This window comes from Furipterus horrens, unplaced genomic scaffold (assembly GCF_987537825.1).
Source record: "Furipterus horrens unplaced genomic scaffold, mFurHor1.1.pri manual_scaffold_15, whole genome shotgun sequence".
Lineage (NCBI taxonomy): Eukaryota > Metazoa > Chordata > Mammalia > Chiroptera > Furipteridae > Furipterus > Furipterus horrens.
The window spans coordinates 1,020,047-1,044,503 of NW_028327185.1; the positions used below are offsets into that span (position 1 = coordinate 1,020,047).

General features: G+C 61.2%; 2 protein-coding genes across 3 annotated transcripts in view; one reads left to right on the forward strand and one right to left on the reverse strand.

Annotated features, from left to right (window-relative positions):
• The window catches only part of PKP1 (plakophilin 1), a 288,438-nt gene that overhangs the window by 60,586 nt on the left and 203,395 nt on the right, over positions 1 to 24,457 (reverse strand). The window lies entirely within an intron of this gene.
• TMEM9 (transmembrane protein 9) lies at positions 14,968 to 23,766 on the forward strand. 2 transcript variants are annotated; one of them, XM_090263267.1, is made up of 6 exons: positions 14,968 to 15,042; positions 15,416 to 15,513; positions 16,820 to 16,911; positions 17,698 to 17,806; positions 18,180 to 18,311; positions 23,061 to 23,766. In XM_090263267.1, the coding sequence occupies exons 2-6, from the start codon at positions 15,448 to 15,450 to the stop codon at positions 23,211 to 23,213; spliced, it is 552 nt and encodes a 183-aa protein (XP_090119393.1). In that variant the 5' UTR covers positions 14,968 to 15,042; positions 15,416 to 15,447; the 3' UTR covers positions 23,214 to 23,766. The 2 variants fall into 2 exon arrangements, with proteins under 2 accessions (XP_090119393.1, XP_090119392.1); XM_090263266.1 differs by lacking the exon at positions 14,968 to 15,042 and adding an exon at positions 15,050 to 15,170.

Here is a 24,457-nt window from a genome sequence, read left to right on the forward strand (position 1 = left end):
ACTGTGCTGGTGGCCTCGCCACTTAGAGGGTGCCGGCACCCAGGGTTTTTCCAGCGCTACTGGCCTGGCCCCTGTGACGGTGGGCGTCACTGTCCCCGGGACAGTTTCAGGTTTTGCAGCGGGCCTCAGCAGGTCTGTGCCTCTTTGTCTCAGCCAGTCTGGGTCCTTCTGAACACCAGGTCTGCAGGAGGACTCCCCACTTGGCTGCACCCAGGCTCTTGTCCCATGAATCCATCTGCCCCCCTTAGAGGCTAGTGGGCAAGTGTCTTTGAGCCTCTTCCACCCGCCACCGTCTCCCATCCTCTGGTTGCATCCGTCTACTGTGGCCGACGCTGAGGGGAGCGCCCCCCAGCAGAGGGAGTGGGCTCTGTCTGGGCCGGGACAGACCCTCACGGGGAGCCCTGGACTGTGGGGAGGGGGTGTCTTGGAAGGGTTCTCCGGCTAGCCCACATTGGTGCGGTTGGCCCGTGGCCATGGCGTTCTGTTTCGGGGACTCTGTTTCCTACCCAAAGAACCCTGTCCTCAGAATGGACTCGCATGACTGAGCACATTCCTGCACACGTGACATTTCACGGCTGCCCACCCCCTGGCAGTTCCGCCCCACGGCGCCCCTCCCACAGCCCCGCCGCTGCCCCGCGACACTCTGGAATGCCACGGTGCGCCAACGGCGTTCTGGAGCGGTCACGGCCACGGCCACCGGGCGGCAGGGAGTCACGAGGGAGCGCCAGGATGAGGGCAGTCGCCAAGCTGGCTGCGGGGCCACCGTCCCCCCACGCCCAGTGCAGCCGCTGGGCACCTGTCCACGGCCCCACCCTGCAGCCGTGCTACGCGGGTCCCCTAGTTGTCACCATCCTCACCTGTCATCATCCCCACCAGCTCAGTCACTCACAGTCATCTGTCACACCCAGAAGGGGAGGCTAACACGGTCCTGTCCTCAGCCTCCTGCCTGCAGGTCTCGCCGAGAGGGAGGGAGGCAGAGCCCTACCGACGGGACTGAGGGGTCCCATGTTACGCCTTGCCGCCCCCTGGATGGACCCCCATTCTCTCCAGGAAGGAGCCAGACTTGGCGCAAGGTCCACGACAGATGGGCAAGTGCTCGACTACGTTGGAGACCGAGGACTGTGGCCTCAACAGGAGGGAAGTGGGGGAGAGACGAGCCCCGTCTCCACCCCCCGCTCCTCTTCGAGAAGAACCCGATCCTTCTCAGCACGGTGTCCTCACCATAGCCTCTCGGCGGCAGAGCGGCCACCTCGGCCCCCAGACCTTGCCCCTGCCCTCCCCCTCGCCCTCCCTGGGGGCTTCAGCCTACAGAGCCAGGTGCCTGCTGCCCCCCACTCCGCAGCCAGGCTTTCTCTGGGCTGTGCTGGGGGGCACCTAGTCCAGGCCCGAGGCCTCGTTCTGGACAGCTAGTCAGATCTTTGGCTTGGTTATCATTGCTCACTCTAAGCCAAGCACGGCCCGGAAAAGCTGAGCTGGGACAGCAGCGCCGGTCACCAAGATCCTCTGCTCCAGAACTCTGCAGTTGTCCCGAGGGGTGACCATGCCCCCTGGGGTGTGATTGTCTGCCAGGGGATGTCCTGAGTGGATCTCACCCTCTGCCTGCCCCTTCTTGAGTAGACAAGTTAGGTGTCCCCAGATATCTCCATCTGTGCCCTACCCCTGCCCCAGGTGGGCAGCCAGGTGTGAAGTGCCTGCTTACCTGGGTGCACAGCTGGCCTCCCACCTCAGATCGGCTCCCTCCTCCCTGTTCCAGCTGCTGCGTCCGGCCCGAGCCTCTGGAGGGACTGTGGTGGACAGGCGGTGCTGGGGCAGATGTAGGTCATGGTGGCCTTTTTGGGCTCCCCGGCCCCTCCCACTCGCCCCGCCTCCCTCCTCCTCCTCCTCTAGCCCGGGCTTGGCAGGGTAAGGCCCCCCAGGGTTAATGCCCTAGCCTCTCAGAGGTCAGAGATGGAAGGGTCCTGTGACATTTGGCTCCCCAAACACCGCGTCTTGCAAAGCTTTAAGCTCTGAACCAGACCGGCTCGGTCACACCTGCTCCCTGCTGCAGCACGCGGATGAGCCCTCTTAGCTGGGTGTCTCATTATCCGAAGTCTTAGCTCTCGAGCTGAGCAGGTCCCCTGGGCCCAGGATGCCATCAGTCACACAGATTCATAAAGCCAAGCCCTGTGGAAATCACAGCCCAGAGTGTTACCAAACAGCCAGCACATTTTGGGAGCTAATCGCTGACCCAGACAGACGAGAGGTCATGACACCACAAGCTCTGTAGAGCGCACTCCCTTGAAAGAGAGTCTGGGGGCTGTGCGCAGCCAGGAGGCCTTCCCAGAGGAGGCGAGCTTTCTCAGGACAGAAGGGGTGACCAGCCAGCTGAACAGATGGTTGGATGTGTGGAGGGAAGGGGGAAACTAGGGACCAGATGGCTGGTAACAGACCTTCTTAATGAGAGTGAGGGGCAGACGAGGCCCAGGAGGAGATGAGGTACAGAGGCCACCTCTCTGCCACCTGCTCTCTCCTTAAGGATGGAGACCTGGGTGTTGCCACCAATAAACCAGGCTCGAGGGAGGGTTCCAGTGAAGTAAACTGGGGCCGGGCTGCCTCCGGGGGGCCCTGAAGAGTCCCCCATCCTCGTAAGCCCAGAGCTGTGTGTGAGTTCGAAGGGGAGGCGTGGGCGTATGCACACGTGGGTCTGGGTGACCCTGAGTGTGTCTCAAGCTGTGTGTCATATGCAGGTGTTTCAGTGGATTCAGGAAATGCACACTGATCACCTGTGCCCTGTGTTGGGCCCTGGGATGTGAAGGTGGCCAAACCACCAGGCCCTTCTGGAGCTTACTGTCCCCCGGGGCAGACAATGTCACATGGTCAGTTCCAAACTGCCATTTTTGCTCTGAGGGGTGGCACGGGCAGGGGCTGAGGGTGCTGGGAGGGCAGGTTGGGGTGGCTTTGCACAGGTAAGCTTTGGAAGCCACCTGAGAAATTGGGTGTCTGGGCTAAGAGCTAAGGAGGCTCTTGCGCTGGGGGCAAGGACAGGGTCCAGTCTGCCTTTAGAAAACGCACTCTGGCCGGGCACAGAAGGAGCTGGAGGGGGCGGAAGCGGGAGGCAGCCCCGCAGGGGGTGGTTCTTTCTCACAGTGGGACTCGGGGCTCCAGGGCACTTCCTGAGTCCCAGGACAGGGACAGGGACCCTCCTGCCTTTCAGGTGCCCCGTGGCCCCCAGGCACTGGTACGTCTTCCCTGAAGCCTGGAGGTGGCCAGCAGACCATCCTGGGTGCCTCTCTTTGCCATACATGGAAGTTCAGGCCTCTAGGAACGGAGGCGGCTCTCACGTGCCTCCCACGTGCCTCTGTCCTCTGTCCACCCTTGGTGACATGCATTGCCCAATGTGCAAAGGTGGCATCTTCAGTGAGTGATGGGTCCTGGGTCAGATGCCAGCATCGCTCCTATGATGGGCAGTAGGTTGGGGAGGGGGTGGAAGGGGTTGCTCAGGCTTTTCTGGGAACCTCCAGGGTACCCCATCGAGCCAATGACAGGTGTTCTAACCATTCTCCTGTGGCCTGTCCCAGGCCCAGACGGGACTCAGGGGAATGCCGCCCCCTGCGGCACAACCGCATCACGCCTCCTGGTGGCATTTCCTCCGGGGGAAGCGAGGTGAGTCCCTGCCTTCGCTGCCTGAGGCGGATGTTGCTTACTCATGGGACCCCGTGCTCCCGGAGGCCAGCAGAGACCAGGACCCCAGGGATGGTGCGAGGCCCCCGCCTTGGGTCTGAGGGCAGGGTGTCCCCTTCCCTAGGCTCAGCTGTTCTCCCTTTGGCACCAGCTTCTCAAATTCCCAGCAGCCTGGCCACACACAGCTGGTAGCAAAGATCAGACTGAAACCCCATCCCAGCCCCCGGCCTGGCCTTGGGCCCCACGCCAAAGCGGGCACCATTGGGGGAGCCCAGGCCGAGGGCTGGGCAGGGAGCGACACTGGGGCCTCTGAGGCCGCTGGGCACTTCGCGTCCTTGGGAGGCCCAACCCTGGGGAGGAGAGCTGACGGTCAGCCTCCTGCTTAAGAAACTCAAGGACAGGACCCTCCTGTCGGGACAGGAAAGGTGACAGTCCCTGCCCTCGGGACTCCGCCTCTGATGGGGCGCAGCCCCTGCCTTTCCGTGGTGACAGTGGCACAGGCCCAGTCCTCCGGGACAGCCCCAGGAGAGGAGGAGACCTGGTGTTCACGGGCAGGCCCCAGTAAGTGGTGTCTGCTGTGGCAGTCGGGACCGCCAGCTCTCTGCACGAGGAGGACGGAGGCTGGTGTGCATTCAGCAGGGGCAACCTCGCTGGGCCTCTGGTGTCATTCTGTCATTCCGCAATCTCTCTGCTGCTGCCACTGGGTGGTAGGGAGGTGCTGGCGCGTACCCCTGCCTCAGGGACTTCTTGTCACTTGGTCGGAAGCTTCTGTGACAATCCGGTGTCAAGTAGCTGGCATGAACGGGTCCTGAATGGCTGCGTCCTGTGTTTGTTTGTTGATTCTCTCTTCAATTTGAAATGCAAACCCCACTGGAGAGAGAGATCCTGTTTCATTCACTGAGCTGAGGAGTGTTTGGCGCTCATGTCTGGAGTGACTCTGCCCCACCCCCGCCTGAAAATCTACAAATAGTTCCCCTGACTCTAGCTGGGGGGCAGGACCAAGTTTCCCCACTGCCACCTGACTTCCAGCGGGCACATTTGGAGCCTGCTGGGTAACTGTGAGTCTGTCTCTGCGCCACACAACAGAAGGGAGAGGTCCCAGATCCACAACCGGGGCAATGAGACGTGGAATGGGAGTCACACAACGCCTTGGGAGCCAGCTGTCCGTCGGAAGCGTGGCTGGTCATCGTCCAAGCTAGGGGCGGAGGTTGAGGGTCAGATGTAGGGCGAACAGAGGGACGCTTCCTGGCATCAGCGCAAACGCCAGTGTCACTGAATGGTCACACGGACCCCCACCCCACAGCTCCGCATGGAGTGAGAGCTGGTTAACACCTGAAATCACAGTAACTGCTTTCCATGGTTTCGGTCACAAAGAACCATCAGGGGTTTAGCGACCCAACCAGAACTTGAGGGGTGAAGCACCTAGAGGCCCACCCACAATCAGATATTCTCACACAGAGACACTGGAGCAACCGCCGGACACCGCGTGGCGCGCCAGAGGACAGCGGCCCCCGCCCCTGCGTCCCGAGGGCCGTTCGGTGGGCGCTACACGAGGCTCCTGTCCCCACGCGGTGCTGACGCCAAGCCTGCCAGGCATCAGGTCCCAGATAAACAACCTTTCCTTGACCTCCTCCAAATGCTTTCATTGCCAGGGATTCCCACCCATTTGATCTCAGTGTGGCTCCGAATGAATGTTCATTTCTTCTCCAAAGGTTGAATTCCACATTCCAGGAGGTGCGTGCTGTGGGCAGGTGCTGGTGGATGACGGGGTGGTCAGGTGGACGCTGGGCCCTCACCAGCGGAGGAACCGAGAACACTGGGCTCTCATGCCCACGACCCCTGGGTCCCCACCGCTGCCTCGTCTGCGGGGTTCCTGTCCATGCCGGGCAGAGAAGGAACCGGACGCAGCGGGAGGTGAAGGGACAGTGGCAGAGCTGGGCGCGGGGTCAGGGAGCCGGGTCTGTTTGGGCCTCAAAACATGGATGTTTCCCATTTGTAAACAAGAGAGAGCGCGTCCCCTTGAGTGCAGCTCTGCTGGTCCCCTCTGTGAATTTCCTTCTGGACAGCCAGGGAGACAGGAGAACGAGGACGAAGGGAGGGAGACAAAGACCCCACTGAGGAAGGAAGAGAGAAAAGAGAGAGAGAGAGAAAGGCAGGGTGAAAGAAAGGCAGAAGAGGGGAAAGAAAGAAAGAAAGAAAGAAAGAAAGAAAGAAAGAAAGAAAGAAAGAAAGAAAGAAAGAAAGAAAGAAAGAAAGAAAGAAAGAAAGAAGAAAGAGAGAGAGAGAGAGAAAGAAAGAAAGAAAGAGAGAGAGAAAGAGAGAAAGAAAGGAAGGAAGGAAGGAAGGAAGGAAGGAAGGAAGGAAGGAAGGAAGGAAGGAAGAGAGAAAGAGAGAGAGAGAGAGAGAGTGGAGTCCAGCAGGAAAACACTATCAGCATCAGCCACAGGAAGGGTGACAAGCCCCGCCGGTGTGTGACACAGTGGCACCTTCCAAAGGCTCAGCCAGCATCAACAAGAGATCTCGGGACCGGGGTGTGTGCCTCCCCCGTGGCCCCACGCCCTTTTCCCTGAAACTCCCTAGTGTTCCAGCTCCCCACAGTTAATTCTGGAAAATGTCCCCAGCGGCGCCTGGGCTCCCCCAGAGGCCTCTCATCCCAGGGGCCACCTGTCAGCCAAGGTCGTTAGCTTGCTGCTGACTCCTGGGAGATTGACAGAGGCGCCTGAGTCTCATTAATGCCCAAGGCGGAAAAGGGCTTTGCTGTCTAATGACTGACCGGTTCCCCTGGAGGAACTCGGTTAGGAACCTGTTGACAGGGCTCCAGCGTGGGAGCCCCATGGGACCGGGGACCTGAAGACCTGAGGCCCGTTCTTGGTCCCATCTTTGCCCATCCTGGAGGTGGGGACTGGGGTGCATGTGCACACAGCAGAGTGTTCTTCGGGACCCTCTCGCCCACAACTTCACACGGCGTGGGCGGGCTCTGACCCCCATGAGCGGGAGCTGCATCCCTGGCCCCTTGGTGCTCTCCAGGGTCACCCTCTGTCCCCCATGACGCCTCCCCTAGTGACGCAAGAAGGCTGTCACGAGCTGCTCCCTGCCCACCCCACCCCCTTCCACATGGCCCCAGGTTACCTCTCTGTGGAAGGCTGGAGCCAAAGGCAGGACCTCAGATGTGACCTCAGACCCTCCAGGGGCCGTCCTCAGCTTATTCACAAAACTCATGCAGGAAACTTGTGGGCAATGAAAACCAACTCAGACTTTGTGCGTCGCGTGAGAATTTAAAGGAAGAAGAATCGTCACTTCCTGGCTGACTCTCCAAGATCAGTTTAAAATGAACTTGGGCTGAAATGACCAAGACCACACGCTGAATAGAAATAAAATCGACAGGAACTTGGTATAAGGGACTTGAACGGCCAATGATAGTATTTCCTAGTCTACACAGGCGGAAACTGATGACCTTCTAGAAGAGGCGGGCGCGGGGAGGCGGGCTATCCCAGGATTTGCAGATACACAGATAATTGCGAATGTAATGAGCGATTCTAGTCACGTTTCCTAGTCATGTGGCTGTGGCCTGGCCTTGAATTTCCTGAATATCAGTTTCCTCGTTGGCAGAAGCAGATGATGATGTTAGCTGGTAGACGCTTGGATCAGGAAGACCTAGGCTCAACTGCTACCTCCAGCACCGGGCAGGTGGGAGAGGTCGTTGGACAGGTAAGGGTCAGCCATCACCAGGGGCACCAGGGACACTGTCCTACGAGCCAAAGTCCTTCCCACCTGCCCCGTTTTTCCTCCCCTTGGTTGGATCTGGGGAGAGAGAGTTCCGGCGTGCCTTTCTCCCAGCCTGGCTGCCCACAGCCTGCTGTGCTGTTTGGGGCCCGGTTTTGAGGTGACCTAACTGGTTTCTGTTCTCTGTCCAGCACCAGAAGGTGCTTGTTGAAGGCCTTTCTCTGCCGGAAAGCCCCTGGTCAATCCCCAGGGCTCCCTGGCCGCCTCCCTCCGCTCCCTCAGCTCCCACCGTGAATGCAAGGGGGCTGGCCAAGGCTTGGGCCTGAGTCTCATCTCCTGTCCCCACCCCTCACACAGCCTGTGCCCGCCTCCAGGACAGCACCTTCTCCTTCTCCCTCTGGTCGCCCCCAGGGCACCCCATCCTCGGTTCTGCCCAGAAATGACCCACGTTTGGGTGTTTGCCAGGAGAAAGGGTCCTTCGGGCTGAGACATGAGCACCCTCCCATCACACACTTACACGTGACGCCACACGGGCAGGATGGTAAGAGGGCGTCTGTTTTGGGACCAGGGGCGCTGGCCTTAAGCTCCCCGTCCACCAAGGCCAAGGCCAGAGCGTGAGACAGACCCTCCCTGTTGCAGGACCTGCAGGCGGTGCCCTTGGCAGGTTGGGGAGGATTTAGCACCTCTCAGCTCTAGTATTTCATGAGCTGCCGGCCATTAACTGCTCCATCAGCTCCCCTGCCAGGGGCTGTCCCTAGTGGGGAGTGAGGCACCCAGACTAGTGAGGACGGCGGTCAGTTGCCCGTGGCAGGGAGTCAGGGAGACCCCGACGTTGAAGGGGATCGGGGCCAATCAAGCCCTTGTCTCAAGAGCCCCAGGACAAAAGGTCAGAGGCAAATGGCCAGGAACGCAAAGAGAACGATGTATTTGTTTGCAATCTATTTTTACTGCCCCGTCAGCATGACCTTCTCGGAACCCGGCCTGGCTGGGCTGCCAGGCCGCTCGTTCCCGTGGCCCCCGAGAACATTTCTCAGAGGTTATCCCCTCAAAGGCACGGCAGGCTGGAAGCGAGCGTGCACCTCCGCAGTCACCAGCCTGGTTGGGGCCGGCCTGACACGGAGCCCTCAAGGAGAGGGCGAGGCACCTCCCCTGGCGGCTCAGCACGGCGGGCCCACTGGCCACAGTCGGCTTTTGCCAATAAAGTTTTATTGGGAAGGGCCCCAGGCTGAGCCCATTGCAGCTGCTGGGGTCAGTGGCCTTCATTCAGGGCAAGTGGTAAAGCCTGTGCAGGCGCCCACAGCGGGGGACCCTCCTGAACCCCACACACGCCTCCACAGCCTGGGAGACGCAGCATCAGGCAGCATCGGGCAGCGTGCGATCCCGGAGGAGGCCGCGTGCTCCAGAAGCCGGAAACGCTCCTTCACCTTTGGGAAAAGGTCCCTCTCCCGGGTCCTGATGTCACCTGGGGGTGGGGGCTGGGAGAGGCAAGATGGAGTCCCACAAGCCTCAAAGAAATCAGAGCTGAGACTCAGCCCCTGGGGTTGGATCAGGCAGATCCAGGCTGAACTGCCACCTCTGACCCTGCCTGGGCCTCCATTTCCTTCTCTGTGATGTGAGGGGGGCAGCTCAGAATGGTGGCCGGCCTCCCACTCTAGCCAGCGGACCTACCCCTGGCCCTGAGAGCGGCCATCTGGACAGACGTCGCACCCCGGGCCTGCTCGCAGCCCCGCTTCCCTGGGAGGACCCTCAGCCCTTTCCCACGTCACCCCCACGGGCCTCCCACCCTCCTGACCCAGCGTTTAGGCAGCTTTCCTTCAGGTCAATTATAGCCTTTTTTAAAAAATTAACTTTTGCCCTGGCTGGTGTGGCTCAGTGGGTTGAATGCTGGCCTGCGAACCAAAGGGTCCCCAGTTCGATTCCCAGTCAGGGCACAGGCCTGGGTTGCAGGCTGGGTCCCCAGTGGGGAGCACAAAAGAGGCAACCACACATGGATGTTTCTCTTCCTCTCCTTCTCCCTTCCTTTCCCTCTCTCTAAAAATAAATAAAATATTTTTTAAAAATTAAAAATAAATAAAAAAAGAACTTTGCACCCTGTCCAGGGTGGCTCAGTTGGTTGGAGCATCACCCTGTAACTGAAAGGTTGCAGGTTCGATTCCCACTCAGGGTGTCTACAGGAGGCAACCGGTCAATGTTCCTGTCTCACATCGATGCTTCTCTTTCCCTTCCTCTCTCTCGGGTGAGGGTAAGTGTATAAAAAATGGGCTTCGCGTGCCTGGGTGAGCACAGGTGCACCCGGGAGAGCGTGAGCTTCTCGGACAGAGGGAACCTCTCCACTCCTGACCCAGTCCCACCTCCCCAGCATTCGCTGGGGCTTCTCGTTTACCCTCAGAGGCAGGTTTAGTTTAACCCATTGCCCAGGTGGGAAAACCGAGGTGCAGAGAGAGGCTGAGACGTGGGCCCAGGGTGAGTGGCAGCTCCGGGATCCGTCACCCCCACCCCCGCCCCGAGGCGCCGTTCCTCAAGGCCCAGGCGACCAAGTGCAAAGCTTCTCAAAGCGCCAGCCACCCCCAGCGCTGAGTGCGACATGAGGTCCGTAAGCGTGAAGAAACTATGTGTAAAGACTGGATTAGTGTTTCTGCGGCTGAATCTCCTGGGACCAGCAGGGCCAGGGCCCCGGCAATGACCTCAGGGCTCAGCCAGTGCCCGGGGACTGGTGGCCCGGCTTCTCGCCCAGGCCGGGCAGGGGGCCAAGGTCTGCAGCCCGGGACGTCCCCAGGGGATCCATCTCAAGTCTTTCCCCTGCCCCGCAGCCCCAGGAAGGTGAGGAGACCCCCCCACCCTCGCCAGCAGGTTTCTCTCCCAGGCCCTTCCGGCTCAGCCTGCTCTGGGTGGGCAGCTGGCTGGAGGGTGGGTGCCCTGGGAGATGGGCCGCACTCCTGTCCCCGGGTTTGTTACCCCAGGAGGGAACCTGAGCTGTCCCTGTTTCTCTACAACAAGGCTGTCGCCTGGTGGGGTAATCTCCATGTTTCTCAGATGACAGCTGCTGGCCCGGGACACACATGTCCTCATTCTGGGGGCGCCACCTCCCCCAGAGGGGTGGGCTGGGCAGGAACTGTTGGCTGGAATGTGAGGTCACTGTGAGTGGGGCGGGGGGCCACGTCCGGGCCTGAGAGGACCCCCATGGGCCGCGCCACCCCGGTTAGCCCCGGCCCCGGCGCTTGTCCTTTGCGTGGACACGGGGCAAACATTTACCCTTTCCATTTTTGCACCAGCTGAGTGACTCGGGCCCAGCTTGGCACCTCGTCCACACCTGACGCCCGGTTGTTGATTCACACGTCGGTCCGCTTGTCCCTCTGCCCGGGAGCCGTGTTCTCAGCCCTGTCGGAATGCTCACCACGCACTTAAGACGAGTGTCTGACGAGCCGCTCGTAAAAACGTCAGCGTCCGGAGGGCCGCGTGTCTTGCCTTTAAAGTGCAGTCGGGATGGGTCTCGGAGGAGGCCCAGCGGTATCAGGTCTGCACGCTGGCTCTCGCACTCAGCGGTGCTGTCCCGAGTGTGGCGGGCAGGGCCGGGCCCAGTGAGAGCTGACCTTGGCCGTGGGGTGTGGGCCTGACTCCCTCTTTGGGACTTCGAATACGGGACAGTGGCCTAAGGACGAGGGAGACCCACCCAGGGCCAGCTCACAGGACCCCAGGTCTCCCCAAGGGCTGTGCCCAGCCCGGGCCTCCTCCACCGGCTGACTCAGTGGGTCTGGGTGTCAATGATGCGTCCTCACAGCAGCGTGTTCTGACCACATGGCCAGCCAGGGCCTCCTGGCTGTCTTTGCACCTCTCTGATTAGAGGGGCGAGACCGCTGGAGGCCTGTACCCCACCCCAATGTGGGGGCTGCCCGGGGGGTTCCCCGAGGTGACCTGGCCTGGTTGGGCCTCCCTGAGTCCACCTTGCATTTCTTTAGAGCGACTCCCAGACAGTGGCCGAGACGTTGGGGAGGAGGGCTGACTAACATCTGCAGCATCTGGAAAAACTCGCTGTGGGGTTTCCAGAAGCAAGAGCCCCGGGAAGTCAGGAGGTGGCAACAGCACATTGCTCCCCACATCCTGGGTGGGGTGTGGACAGGTGAGCACTCTAGTGGCCCCGACCCAGCTCCTCCTCAGACGGGAACTGGCTACATGCCTGTCTAGGCCGCCAGATGCTGGCCCTCCCCCCATGCCATCTCCATGTTTAGGCACAGTGACACCAGCCCAGCCTTCGCCGGGGCCCCTGAGACCACCTGGGTACAGCCAGGGTCCCGCTGTGAGGACCCAGAGCTGGGTCTATCCCTGGCTCTGCACTCCGACCAGCCTGGGGTCCTGGGTAGGCATGAACCCCTCAGAGCCTTCCCTTTGTCCCCGCAATGGCTCCCAGGCCCCGACCTCCTGGTGGGCACATTCTTGTGGACAGCGGATGTGCCCCCTCCCCTGAATGTGGCTCACAGCAGTGACTCCATAGAATATGGCAAAGTGATCCAAGGTCACTTTTGAGATTCGGTTATTGAAAGCCAGCCCCCGACCCCTTGCCCACTCGGACCTGTGTTCTCTCTGTCCCTCTGTCTCTGTCTCAGGTCCCCCACTCTGGGGAATGAGGCTCTGTGTCAGGAGGTGCTATCTGCAGAGACCCATGCAGCCTCGCTGAGACAGACCTGCAGACAGAGAGTCCCACCAGGACCCCCAGCTGAGCCAGATCCTGAGTAAGGCAGAGAGGCCACAGCCCTGGTGACCCGAGAGTCCTGGCAGCAGTTTCCACTCGGCCTCGGAAACTGTGAGGAGACCAGCATTTTCTGGTTAAGCCACTGAGCGAGGGGCAATGCTGTCACACTCAGCAGGTCGCTGGTGCATCCGTCCTGCGCCGGCCCTGCCCCTGCCCTCCGCCCTCCCTCCCGTCTCCTCCCAAACTGCCTCCAGCCGCACCGACCTCCTTTCTAACCTCCCGTCTGTCCAGACGCCTTCTGACCCCAAGTGTCTGCCTGCACGGCTGGCCTACTGCCAGGCTAAATATACCTGAGTGAGTGCCGGGCTGGCTCCTCCGGGTCATGCTGCTGGGACTATAAATGTCACCTCATCCAGAGGCCTCCCGTAGCACCTGCTGTGTGTCCACATAGCAATTGCTCTTTCCTTTCGGATGTGTATGTTTTCATGGTGTTGTCCCTCCCCCTCCAGCCCGGGCACTCCGGGACAGTAGGTGCCTTATTGGTCGTTCTCCAGCCGGGGCCCAGGGTGGGTGCTCCGGACCCAGGGTGGGTGCTCCAGGCCCAGGGTGGGTGCTCTGAGCCCAGTGTGGGTACTTTAGGCCCAGGGTAGGTGCTCCGGACCAAGGGTGGGTGCTCCGGACCCAGGCTGGGACATACCATCCAGAGATGACAACGGAGTCTGATGGATGATTAGAGTTCTCTGATACACCGAGTAGCTCATTGAGAATGGCGGTGTTTCCAAGTCCTGACTGAGTGTCTGTGCCGTGCCAGGCTCTGTGCTGAGTTACACAGAGACCCGAGTGAGCAGCCTCTCAGCCTGGAGAAGCCGCCGACCTCGAGAAGGGGATGACAGGAAGTTCCCCGCATCCTGGGAGAAAAGGATAACGTGAGCGTATTCTCAGGCTGGGGAAACAATCCTAGATTTGGGGGCTGCCTGGAGCTCACAGCCATTGAGCTCCACTCAGAGATGGAGAAGGTACAGTTGGTGGAGGAAGACGGCAGCTGGGACCCCAGAAGCCAGTCAGTTATGTACAATGTATAACAAGGATACTACACAGCTGTGAAAATCATAGATTCAAAAATATGAAAGGCCACGGATAATCATCAACATTAAATGAACAGTGACTGAGAACATAAGGTGATCTCAGTTTTGGAATAATTCTATGTCTAAGTGTAGATGAAAGGAAGCAAATAGGTGGAGGGGTAGTTTTATGATTTTCTTAAATGTTTATCGTTTAATCTGAAGGTTTCCATCAATATGCTTTGGGTTCATGTCCCATTTTCTTCCGACGGACACAAGGCACCGCAATGCAGACCAATTACCCCCATGCTTCCCTGCCCCACCCCTGCGGGTCTGGGGGCTTCGACCGTCCCTGCATTTTCTGTTCCGGAACCCAGGGTGTGGCTCAGGAGCTCAGTACATACTCCCCGAAATACCGGACATGGGACAAGGCCTGTGTTTTCCTGGTGTGACATGGCAGAACAGTGACTTCTACTAGAAGGCACCCCAAAACATTTTCCCCTACAAAATTAATTTTGGTCTAGCAGCAAGCCTGAGAAGACTATCCGTGTGTGGTGTCTTCTATTGGTGACAGAACCATGAGCCAGGAAGCTTGCATGCCACACCTCATATGGCCAGCAGAGGACACTGCGGGCTGCTCATGACAATGACACTGACCCACTTCTGAATTTTACAGGTTCACCTGGTTCAGAACGTGTCTGATAACCTTAAATCAGGGACTTTCAATCTTTTCAATGCAGAAACTAATTACTAAACTTTTTCAGCACACAAGAAATATATTTTTTGAAGATCTGACAAAAATCAGGTATACTTTTGATTCACACTTGACAGCTAGTGTTGTGTTGGATCTTGTCATTTTTTTATTTGACAATCTAAGGCCAGCACCCCTGCCTAAATAGTCAGGTGTTGCAGGTTTCAAAAATTCTTGAAAACTGGTTGAAAACTGCTGCCTTAAATTATTTCTTTAAGGAATATTTATTTATTTTTCTTCTTCAATTTTATTTAAAGGCTCATGGCCCTGGCTGGTGTGGCTAAGTGGATTAAGCGCCAGCCTGCAAACCAAAAGGTTGTAGGTTTGGTTCCAGGCCGGCCAGGTCCCCAGAAGAGGTTTGTTTTTTCTTTTTTAAGATGGCTAATGAAAATCTCCTCGAACTACAAGGGTAAAGTTATGCTCTGACCAAGATGTTGCTTGTGACAGACAGGTAAACTGATGTGTCCACCTCCCTCCCTCCACCTGCGAACACCATCTTTGTAACGTATCTTTTGACTTTAGATATAACGTCTTGGAGACTTTTGTCAGGCACGTAGCCCCTTCTTGGTAACAGGAATGCATGGGTAGCAAGAGGTCTGCTCACAAGACCGTGCAAGTGTCGCGAAACCTGGAGCCATGAGGATGGTGACAGCAGGAGATGTCAGCGCGAGGTCGGGGCCAGGCTGGCCATCGTCCCCAAAGCACTACGTCCGCTCGCCCCTGCGGAGCTAGGATCGAATCCTTCCTAACCCTACACAGCATTTCAAGATTGGAAGACAAAGCCCTTTGATCCACTTCCATTGTTGTCGTCGTTGCTAATTGTGAATGAAGTGCTTTCTCCTGAAAACAGCAGGGCCCGCTTAGCCCCTCTCTGAACCCCGAGTTTTATAATCCGCGTGTCCGAGAGCCGTTTCTCTAGGGACCCACGAGGGCCAGATCCCTCCCGTTACTCGTTTGGAAGGCCGACGCTCCCTTTTCTTGTCTGCTCGGGGTTGGAAAATGCCTCCCTGTCCCTTGCGCGGAGTCCCTGCACCCAAGCAAAGGCGGGCCTTGTTGCCGGGACGACAGTGCCGTCGGGCTGAGGGACTGCTAGGCCAGCCAATGGGATCCTGGAGGGGCGGGGCCAGCCGGGTCTCGCGCGGCCCACTCGGAGCTCGCAGGTGAGCGGACTGGCGTGGGGGAGGGGTGCGGGATCGTGGCAGCCCGGGGGGTCCCAGGTGACCCCAGACCCCGGTGTGGCGGCGCCGGCTCGGCCATAGGGTCCGAGCTTCCGGACTCTGCGCCCCAGGTCTCGTGGGGCCTCCGCGGAAGGAGTGGGCGGTGGGCCGCGGGGCGGGGGTTCAGCGGGCCCGAGCGGGGATCGGAGCCGCGGGACACCCCCCTTTCTTCCGGGAGCCCCGAGACAGGGAAGAGGGAGGGATCGCAGCATTTGGCGCCGGGTCGAGGAGGCCCTGGAACCCAGGAGCCCGGCCCCCACCCCTCCCAGGGGAGGCCGCGGCCGCTGTCCCGCGTCCGACCCGCGTCCTTCCGCAGGTGTCCGGTCTCCGGGCCCCCGGCTGACAAGCATGAAGCTCCTGTGCGTGGTGGCCGCGTTCGGCTGGCTGCTGGCGCCCGCGGCCCAGGCCAACAAGGTGAGGGGCGAGCCCGCTGGGGACGGGGCACACGCCCCCCACTCCCCTGGGCCGTGCCTTTGGGGGTTCCCTCCGGGGGCACGGGTGGGTTCCAGCCTGGGATTCTGTGTTTGGGGCAGTGGCCTGCGTGGCCCACCGCTTCCTTTGCTCCTGGGTCACGGTAGTGGCTCTGATACCTGTCGCCGTGGCCTCTGGGTGTCAGGTCCTCCACGGATGGGAGTTCCTGCGCGGAGGGTCACCACCCCAGTGCTAGGACTTCTAAGGCCACTTCCGTTTTTTTCAGGGGAAAGGACAGGGCCTGGGTTTGGGTAGGCCGAGCAGTTCGGGATCCTTACCAAAGCTTAGAAGGAAGCCTGAGATTGACAAACCTCAGCCGCGTCCATCTGAAGATCTCCGGGGCTTCTTGAAGTGACCCGTGCCAGGCAGCAGCCCACCCAGCAGCCTGCAGGGCTCCTGGGGGCGGGATTGCAGAACAGAAGGATTTTACAGGCAGAAGGATGGGCAAGGGAGCTATTGACAAGAGATGTCTGGCCTGGACATCCTTCCTTTGGGGAAGAGAAAGGGAAGGGTTTTTATCATGCAGGGTGCCCCTTCTTTCTGTCGGGGTGGGGGGGGATGGAGAGGGACCATGTGTCAGGTGACCTTCCTGGTGCTTGGCCAGAAAATCCCGGGCTGGTTGATTAAGATGGTGTTTCTGGGAAAGGCTGAAACTGCAGCTCTGGCGGGTGCTGAGTCCAGGCTCAGAGTCATGCGCTTTAGCGTGAGGGACACCATCTGGGGCCTGCAGGTTTTCTTTAACCGAGGGTTTGCTTCCACTGCCCCTGAGGAATCCCTAACTAGGGTGAAAGTACTTGTGACCTTGTGGCTTCTGGCTTCCGAGGGCCAGCTTGAGTATTCCCATGGAAATGACCCATTTTTTCTTGCTCACTGGCCCTACCTCTTCCCCTAGTCTTAACCTAGGAAGTTGGGAGATTGGGGAGGGGAAGGGGCCAGCCATGCAGATTACCAGACAGAGGCGCACGCACCCGTGTGGGCACAGGGTAGAGGACTGTCACTTTCCTCGGCCCCCCCAACCCCTCCAGCATGCCAGCCTGGGCAGCTTCCTGTGACTCACCTGCCACCTGCACAGTGTCTGGAAGCCCCTGTGATGTAGCATCTTTCCTGTGAAAGTCCTTCTTTGCTGAACTTGGGGACGGGGAAAGGTCAAGAGCGTTCCCACAGTCACCTGGTGGAGCAGGGAGCTGAGAGTTTTAGTCTCGTGGGGACCTGAGCCCAGAACACCCCTGACGCGTGCTTTCTCCCCCAGAGCTCGGACGACATCAGGTGCAAGTGCATCTGTCCGCCGTACAGAAACATCAGCGGGCACATCTACAACCAGAATGTGTCGCAAAAGGACTGGTAAGGCCGTGCGGGGTGGGGGCGGGGCTGGGCGCCTGCCGGATCAGTCAGGCTCCCTGTGGGTTGCGTAGAGTTGGGGCCCAGCGTGTCCATGTGGCTTGGGGGAGTGTTTCTACTCCAGGCTTCTCAGGACCTGGGACATGCCGTCCTGCCCAGTCCTGCCCAGTCCTGCCCAGTCCTGGAGGGAGCTGAGCACAGATGGGGGATCCCGTGATAAGAGGGGCTTAATGCCAGGTGGGGGCCCAGGGCAGTGTTGCCTCTGCTTGGGTGTGCGCTGGGCTTGTCAGGTGGGCTTTGAGAAAATGCAGGTTCAGTTCCCAGCACCTCCTGCCCCCAGGAGTTTGGATTTTTGAGGTGGTGGCTTTTTCCCAGCTTTACTGAGCACTGGGTAAGTTTGGACGCATGGGGGTGATGTGATCCATGTATGTAGGGTGAGTTAGCCCCTCCATCACCTCACACAGTTGCTGTGTGTGTTTGTGGTGAGAACATTTGAGATCCGCTCTCTGAGCCGCTTTGGAGTGGACAGTACAGTGTTGTTAGCTGCTGGGCCCGGTCCATCCGATCCCCCCAAAGATTTTTGTTCATGAAACCCTCAGACATGAAGTCCTGGGGGAGCCCCGGGACCTTGTCTGTCGTGGTCACAGTTCAGAGAGCACCGGGGAGTAAGCTGATAGCCCGCAGCAGACGCTCAGGCCACGTCCCGCGGGCCCCGGCTGTGCTCCGCCATGGCACCCCGCGCAGACCGTGGCGGCCTGGCGCCCACACTGTGCCCGTCGTCTGTTGCAGCAACTGCTTGCACATGGTGGAGCCCATGCCGGTGCCCGGGCACGACGCGGAGGCCTACTGCCTGCTGTGTGAGTGCCAGTACGAGGAGCGCAGCACCACCACCATCAAGGTGAGCGCACGTGCGTGCCCCCGCCCCGCCGCCATCCTGTCCCTGGCTCTCCGCCGCCTGCAGGGTGACCGGCCCGGTCACCTGGTGCCGGGTCTTCAGAATGAAGCTGCCTTCTCAGCCCCTCCCCCGCGGCCCCCCTGTGCTGCACGCGGGGTCCCCGGCTCACCGCCCCGTGCAGGACCCTTCTGCAGCTGGGGGCTCTTGTTCTCACCTCGCCCCCACCCCGGGGCATCGCTCAGTTCATTGTCTCCCGTCTCTGGGCGCAGGAGGACCTGTGGGCAGTGAGGGAACAGGGGGCGGAGGGCCACGCTGCTGTCCCGGGCACCGTGTCCCTGCCGGCCGCAGCCTGGTCACGGCGTGGGCATCTTCCCAGGTCGTCATCGCCATCTACCTGTCGGTGGTGGGGGCGCTGCTGCTGTACATGGCCTTCCTGATGCTGGTGGACCCCCTCATCCGGAAGCCGGACGCGTACACCGAGCGGCTGCACAACGAGGAGGAGAACGAGGTAGCGGGCGCTGCGGCCGCCCCGGGTCCCGCGTCCCCCACACTCCCGTTCGCCCTCCTGCGTGGTGTCCCACACGTCCCCCAGCCTCCCGTGTGTCCTAGTGAGGACGGCCCTGTGCGCCCCCAGATGACGCAGGGCGTGGCCACGTCTCCCCGTTCCTCTGCTCCGACGGGGGTGGGAGCCCGCCAGGCCCGTTGCAGTGGTGTCCTGGTGGCTGCCGGCCTCAGGCCCGTTGCAGTGGCGGCGGTGGGCCGCAGGTGGCAGGGTTCTCTTCCGGGACTGCAGACTCCGCTCAGTGCAGAGCACGACCCTGCGGGCTCGGGGGAGGAGCCGGGTTTCGGGCACCAACAGTGAGGGCAGCGGGTGGTGCCGGGCTGGCCCTCCGCCTGAGGCCCTGGCGTTTCAGGGCTGAGGCAGGCACGTGGGAAGTGCGGCCGGTAGGTCACAGCAGGTTAGCCAGGCCTGCGGCGTCAGGCGGAGGAGTCACTGCTGCAGTGGACAGGGACCCACTGGCTCCAGGCAGCCTGCGCACCCCTCGGCCCCACCATCAGGGGGCTCAGCGTGGTTAACGACCACTGTCACCCTTCCCATCCGCCCCTTGCTGAAGAGTTCCGGGCGCCCTGCAGAGGAAGCAGGGTGGGCGGGGGGAGGGCGTCGGGGCTGTGCACTGTGAGGACGGCGCTCCCCCCCCCCCCGGGAGTCTCGGGTCTCTGCCATGTCCTGGGACAGCTAGTTGAAGGAACTAGAGATGTTTAGCTTAAAAAACCCAAAAAACCTAAAAAAGCCGAACTTGAGGTGCATGACTGCAGCGTCCGGACGTTTCAGGCACTAGTTTGGCCGCGCCCTGAGCAAAGCCAGGACAGCAGGGCCCACAGCGGGGGCCGGGCTGGGGACCTAACGCCGTGTGAGAAGCAGTCTTGGAGCAAGGCAGCGAGTTCGGGGCTCAGGGACACCAGAGGTCCCCAGTTGTAGGGTGAACTGCCACTGGGGTCCCAGGTCAGAGCATGTCCAGCGCAGGATGAGGTGGGAGAGAGCCCGGGGCTCAGACCTGAGTGTGAAGCTGCCAGCGACGTGGATCTGGGCGTCGCTGCTTCTGGTGCCTGCCCGCCGTCGCCAGCTGCCGCGGCCTCTGGCTCACGCGCTTGGCCAGAGGTGGGGCAGGGAGGCTGGGCTTCGCCCGTCGGAGGTGGTGGCGCTGCAGTTGGGTGGTCCGTGTGCCTACCTGGTTATTAATGCCCCGTAGTAATAGCAGCTCCGGGGGCGGGGGGCATTGCTAATAAACACTCGGCGATTAGGGTAACGTGCTAATTGCAGTCCTGGCTGGGGCGTAATTGAGAGATGCCTGATGATTACAGCTCGGGCGCGCTTTCCCGGAATGCAAGGCTCCTGCCTCCTGGACAGGAGCCGGAGGAGGGGCGGCCTGAGCCCAGGCCCCCATGCCCTGCAGGGCTCCCCTGTCGCCCGTGGGAGGGACCAGGTGTGGTCAGGGCAGTTCCTGCAGCAGAACCCAGTTGGAGGGTGGACACCTGGGGGCAGATTCAGGCTGAGTAGGAGGGAGACCGCTGTGGCCGTGTGCTGGGCTGCCCTGGATGCAGGGCAAGGGGTTCTGGGGAAGGGGGGTTCTAGAGGAGATAAGGAGCGTGTTCAGTCTCCGGTGCCGGACCGGAGGGCGCCGCCTCTGCGCCGCTGTTACAGGAAGGCCCTCTAGACAGCCTCGAGGGGCCTGCCCCATGCTGCCACCTGGACCCGGGCTGTTCCGTTACCCTGCGCAGCCTCTCGGGCCTCGGCTTAGGTGCTCCTGCTCGTCCCTTCTCAGGGCCAGTGGCTCCTCTCCTGTGCGCAGGCCTCTCTCCCTCCCTCGGCCCTCAGAAGTTCCGCAGCTGCCCTGCCTGGGGCCACACACCCGTGTCTGCCTTGGGGACGTCTGCCCCAAGAGCGCCTGGACCGGGAGAGCGAGCAGGGAGCGTGAAGGCATAGGCAGGGTCAGGCCCAGGAGACTGACAGTCAGGGAGGAGGCTGAGGGAGGCCCTTACTAGACCAGGGTTGGGGACTTACCCTTCCTTTGTGTTAGTCTGGGAGGACTTCCTGGCAGAGGGGACCTTCAAAGCCAGCTCCAAGGACAGTGACTGCTCAGCTGCTTGAGGACACAAAGACTGAGTAGGGCCGAGGGGTCCTGTCTGGTCCTGGATGGTGAGGATACCCAGTTTGTCCTCCCCTCTCAGGGCACATGGACATGAAGGTGTTGGGGGGGTATGGGGTTGGGGCAGGCAGAGCTATGTCTCTGAGTTTATTAGTGGTTTGGAGTTTTCCTGAAGAACACAAGGAAGGGGACTCCCCTGGGCTGGGGGTACGTAGCTTCTGCCCCAAGAGGAGGAGAGTCAGAACAGACCCCTCAGGCTCTTTGGAAGTTCGCCTCAGCCTGCACAACTCAGTGGTCGAGAGAAGGAAGGTCTCTCTAGGCCCCTGGGTTCCAGCCTCATGCCCCCAACCCCGTCTGAGTCTGGGACCCAGTCAGAGGTCAGATCTGGAGGTTGGTCATGCCTCAGGATTGGGGGCCCTTGGTTCCAACCCCCCAACTCCTGCAGCAAGGCACTCTGCTGCCAGGGACCGTGCCTCGCAGGGAGATGAAAGCCGGCACGTCCCTTTGAAGGCCTGGCAGCCTCCACGCTGGGCGCTGGGCGCTGCCCCCCCGGGATGCCAGCAGCATTAGGCCTAATCCCCGGGCTCAGACGCCCTTTGAAAGGAGGAAGCAAGCGTGTTTGCCGGGACAGAAACAGAGCTGCTCAGATGTGTGGGTCTGGTCCCCTTTGAAGAGGGGGGACAGGGCTTCTCTGAGGCGTCTGCTGCTCAGAGCGTGGCCCCAGAGATCTCCCCACCGGGCTTGGGGACAGTGCTGGGGGCTGTGGGGAGGGTGAGCGGGGAATCGAGGAGAGACGGTGGCGGCAGTGCCTGGGGACGTGGTGGATCGGGTGGAGAGGACTCAGGCTGTACAGGGCCCCCACCAGCGATGGGTGGGCAGCGTGGGGTGCGAGAGCCCTGGTCCCGGGAGCCGACACAGGAACTTGGAGAAGACACGCTGGAAGGGACGCTTCCCGTGTCTCCTGTGAGGACAGAACAGGAAGGTGTGGCGCCAACACGTGTCCTAGAGCAGCCATGGCGCCCCCAGCACGTGGCGGGCAAGGGGCCGCTTGCGCCATCCCCTTTCTGCCGGCCGCTGTCCGCGGTGCTGAACCCCCGGGTCGGGTTCTGAGCCCGGAACCCCGGCAGCGGCTCTTACCCAACGCGACGGTGCGTGGGCGGCCTTTAAAGCCCCCTTTGTCCTTAAGGACCAGTTGGTGTGCTCAGGTCTTCAGGGCTCACGGCGCTGTGATTGCAGAAGGGACAGCGGAGGGCAGCAGGTGCAGCGGCCCAGCCGAGGCCGTCAGCATGTCGGGGAAAGGCCGCGGGGACCGCGGGACGGTGAGGCTGGGGGTGCTCCACGCCTCCTTCTCTTACGTTGTTCCTTGAACTCGCCCCTCTCAGGGCAGTCATAAGCTGTGTTTCTCAAACTGTGGGTCACAGCTCACAGCTTGGTGACAACATCAGCTTGGTGGCGACATCAGCTTGGTGTCACGAGCAGCATTTTTAAAATATGAAACAGCAGAGAAGAGCGTGTCAGAGCGCAGCCTGCCACGTCTCCTGCAGCCTTTGCGTTCTGTGCCGTGGGATCCCTGCTGACGCTTGTCAGGAACGCCTGGAGAGGGGGTTTATTAAGTTGTAAACTGAAGCCTGGAGGAGTCGTGATCCAGGGACAGCCAGCGGCTGGGAGGCTGGGCCGCCCCTTCCTCCTGGTGCCCATGGCAGACCCTGCCGTGGGCCCAGGGGGGTCTGAGGCAGGAGGGCCCTGCCCAACCTGGCACCGCAGCTGGCACAGGGACCCGGACGCGGGCCTCCCAGGGCCCTGTCACCTCGGACTCCCTGCGGGCAGCGCTGAAGACGGGTGACTCAGCTCTGCGGGGACAGTGGGCCGCCCCCCAGCTCACCCCGGCCAGACCCCGCTCTGCAGCGGCCCGCTGGCTCTGCCCCCAGGCCCCGCGGAGCGCTCCCGCCCCAGCCTGGCAGCTGCGCGCCGACAGATGCTCTGCCAGCCCCAGCGTTGGAAGCAAGGCTGCATTTACTGGGCGCTCCGGCTCAGAGGCCCTGCTAATCCCTTAAGAGATGGGTGGCGGTAGATGAGAGGCAGGGGGAGCAGGGAGGAAATCCCCACGGGCGTGTGGGCCTGGCCCTCGGCTCTAATTCCCCCAAAGATCAGGTTCGGGTCCTGCAGGAAATGCGCGGCTTCAGAGGCAGCGAGGTGGTAATTAGGGCGGATGCTGCCTTTGAGGACAGAGATGACTCTCAGAGCAGAGGAGGAGGAGGGGGCAGAGGGAGGGTGCTGGGCCGCCCTGCTCTGTCCAGGGTGGGCTCTGGAGGGGCGCACCGGCTCCAGCTGTGAACTCCCACCCCTGCCGACGCCCTGCGTGAGGCAGACCCCAGGGCCTCCAGCTCTGCAGTGGACACCCCCCCACCAGCCGGCCTTCCTGCTGCCGTGCAAGCTCTGACCACGCTGCCCCGAGTGCAGTGCCTCCGGCCCTGAGCGGAACCGCCATAAGGGGCCCCTTCCCAGGCCCCAAAGAGGGCAGGGTCACCCTGCAGATCCCACAGCTGGGGCCTCGGGGGGCCGGGCCTGTGGTAGGGGCTCAGCGTCTCCTCTCATCCTTCCCGCTGCAGGACGCGCACTCCATCATGGCCGCCACAGCCTCGCACGGGGGCCCCCGGGCCAACACGGTGCTGGAGCGCGTGGAGGGCGCGCAGCAGCGGTGGAAGCTGCAGGTGCAGGAGCAGCGGAAGACGGTATTCGACCGGCACAAGATGCTCAGCTAGGCGGGCGTGGGCCGCAGTGCCGGCTTCCCGCTGGACGGAGCCCGTCCCCACTTCGGGCCACCCTCCCGGGTCTCCCCTGTGAAAGCATGTGGCGTTTCCTCCGCCTCCTCTGTAGCAATATCCCCACCGATCGGCAGGGAGGCCAGCGTTCAGCGCTGCCCCTCCAGTTCCATGTGTCTGAATGTCCTTACCTCCGGAGGGCAGAGCTGGGCCATCACCGCTCAGTGTGGGGGGACGGCCACCAGCAGTCAGCACACCTGGACACCAGCCCCTCCTTCCCCACGGCCCCCCACCGAGCAGGCAGGGCCGTGCCCTTGTCCCCACCACCCAGGCCCTCAGCCCACCTCAGGATGCCAGCGGCCCCACCTCTGCGTCTGCAGTCGCTGAGCCAATGGTGGTGGCATCATGGGACACAAGAGGCTCTGAGCACCACAGTGCCTGTCCCTGGGTCCCCACTGGTCCCCGAGTTCCATTGTCCCGGTGCATGGAGAAAACGCGTGTCCTCATTGTCTGTAATCGAGGAAGCCACCATTAAATCGTCTTATTTCTGTGACTTTCTGGATTGCAAGAGATTTCAGGAGTGAAGCCTGTCATTCATGGCCCGTAAGTGCTGCCCATGCGTCTGCCCCCCCCACCCCCCGCTGCTGGAGGCTGCTGCTTACAGCCCGTCCTCTCCAAGGAGCACAGGGTGGGTGGCCCTAGGAGTTGTCCTGGGAGCCTGTTTCCACTTGGCCTTTGTGGGACAGCCCCCCACCGCCCGACTGTGAGTGGCCCAGCTCTGGTCCCTCAGACACAGCCCGCAGTGCTCAGTGCAAACTGCCAGCATCAGCGTGGGCAGCAGGAAGCAGCCCCGAGAAGGGCGTGTGGGTGCATCTAGGGCCCACCGGAGGCCCCAGCGCCAGCCACCCCGCCCCAGCCTAGGAAGTGCTGTGGGGTGTCCAGGACCCAGGTAGAAGTAGGGAGCTTGAGGGACCCATGACCTGAGTGTCTGTTCCCAGGTCGCCCACGGAGATGACCCTGGGGACCTCATGGGGTCCAGTCTTCAAAGTCAAGTGCCCGGGCTGAGGAGTTGGGGCTTCCAGGAGGAGCAGAGACTGGGGTCGGCACAGAAGCCAGCGAGGGACAGAGCAGCTGAGGGGGGTGGAGTTGACGGTGGGACCCGAGCAGGCGAGCACAGCCAGCGAGGGGCCCCTGTGCCGCAGCGTGAGCGGGGCTGGGCCCGAGCAGCCAGCACCGAGGACACG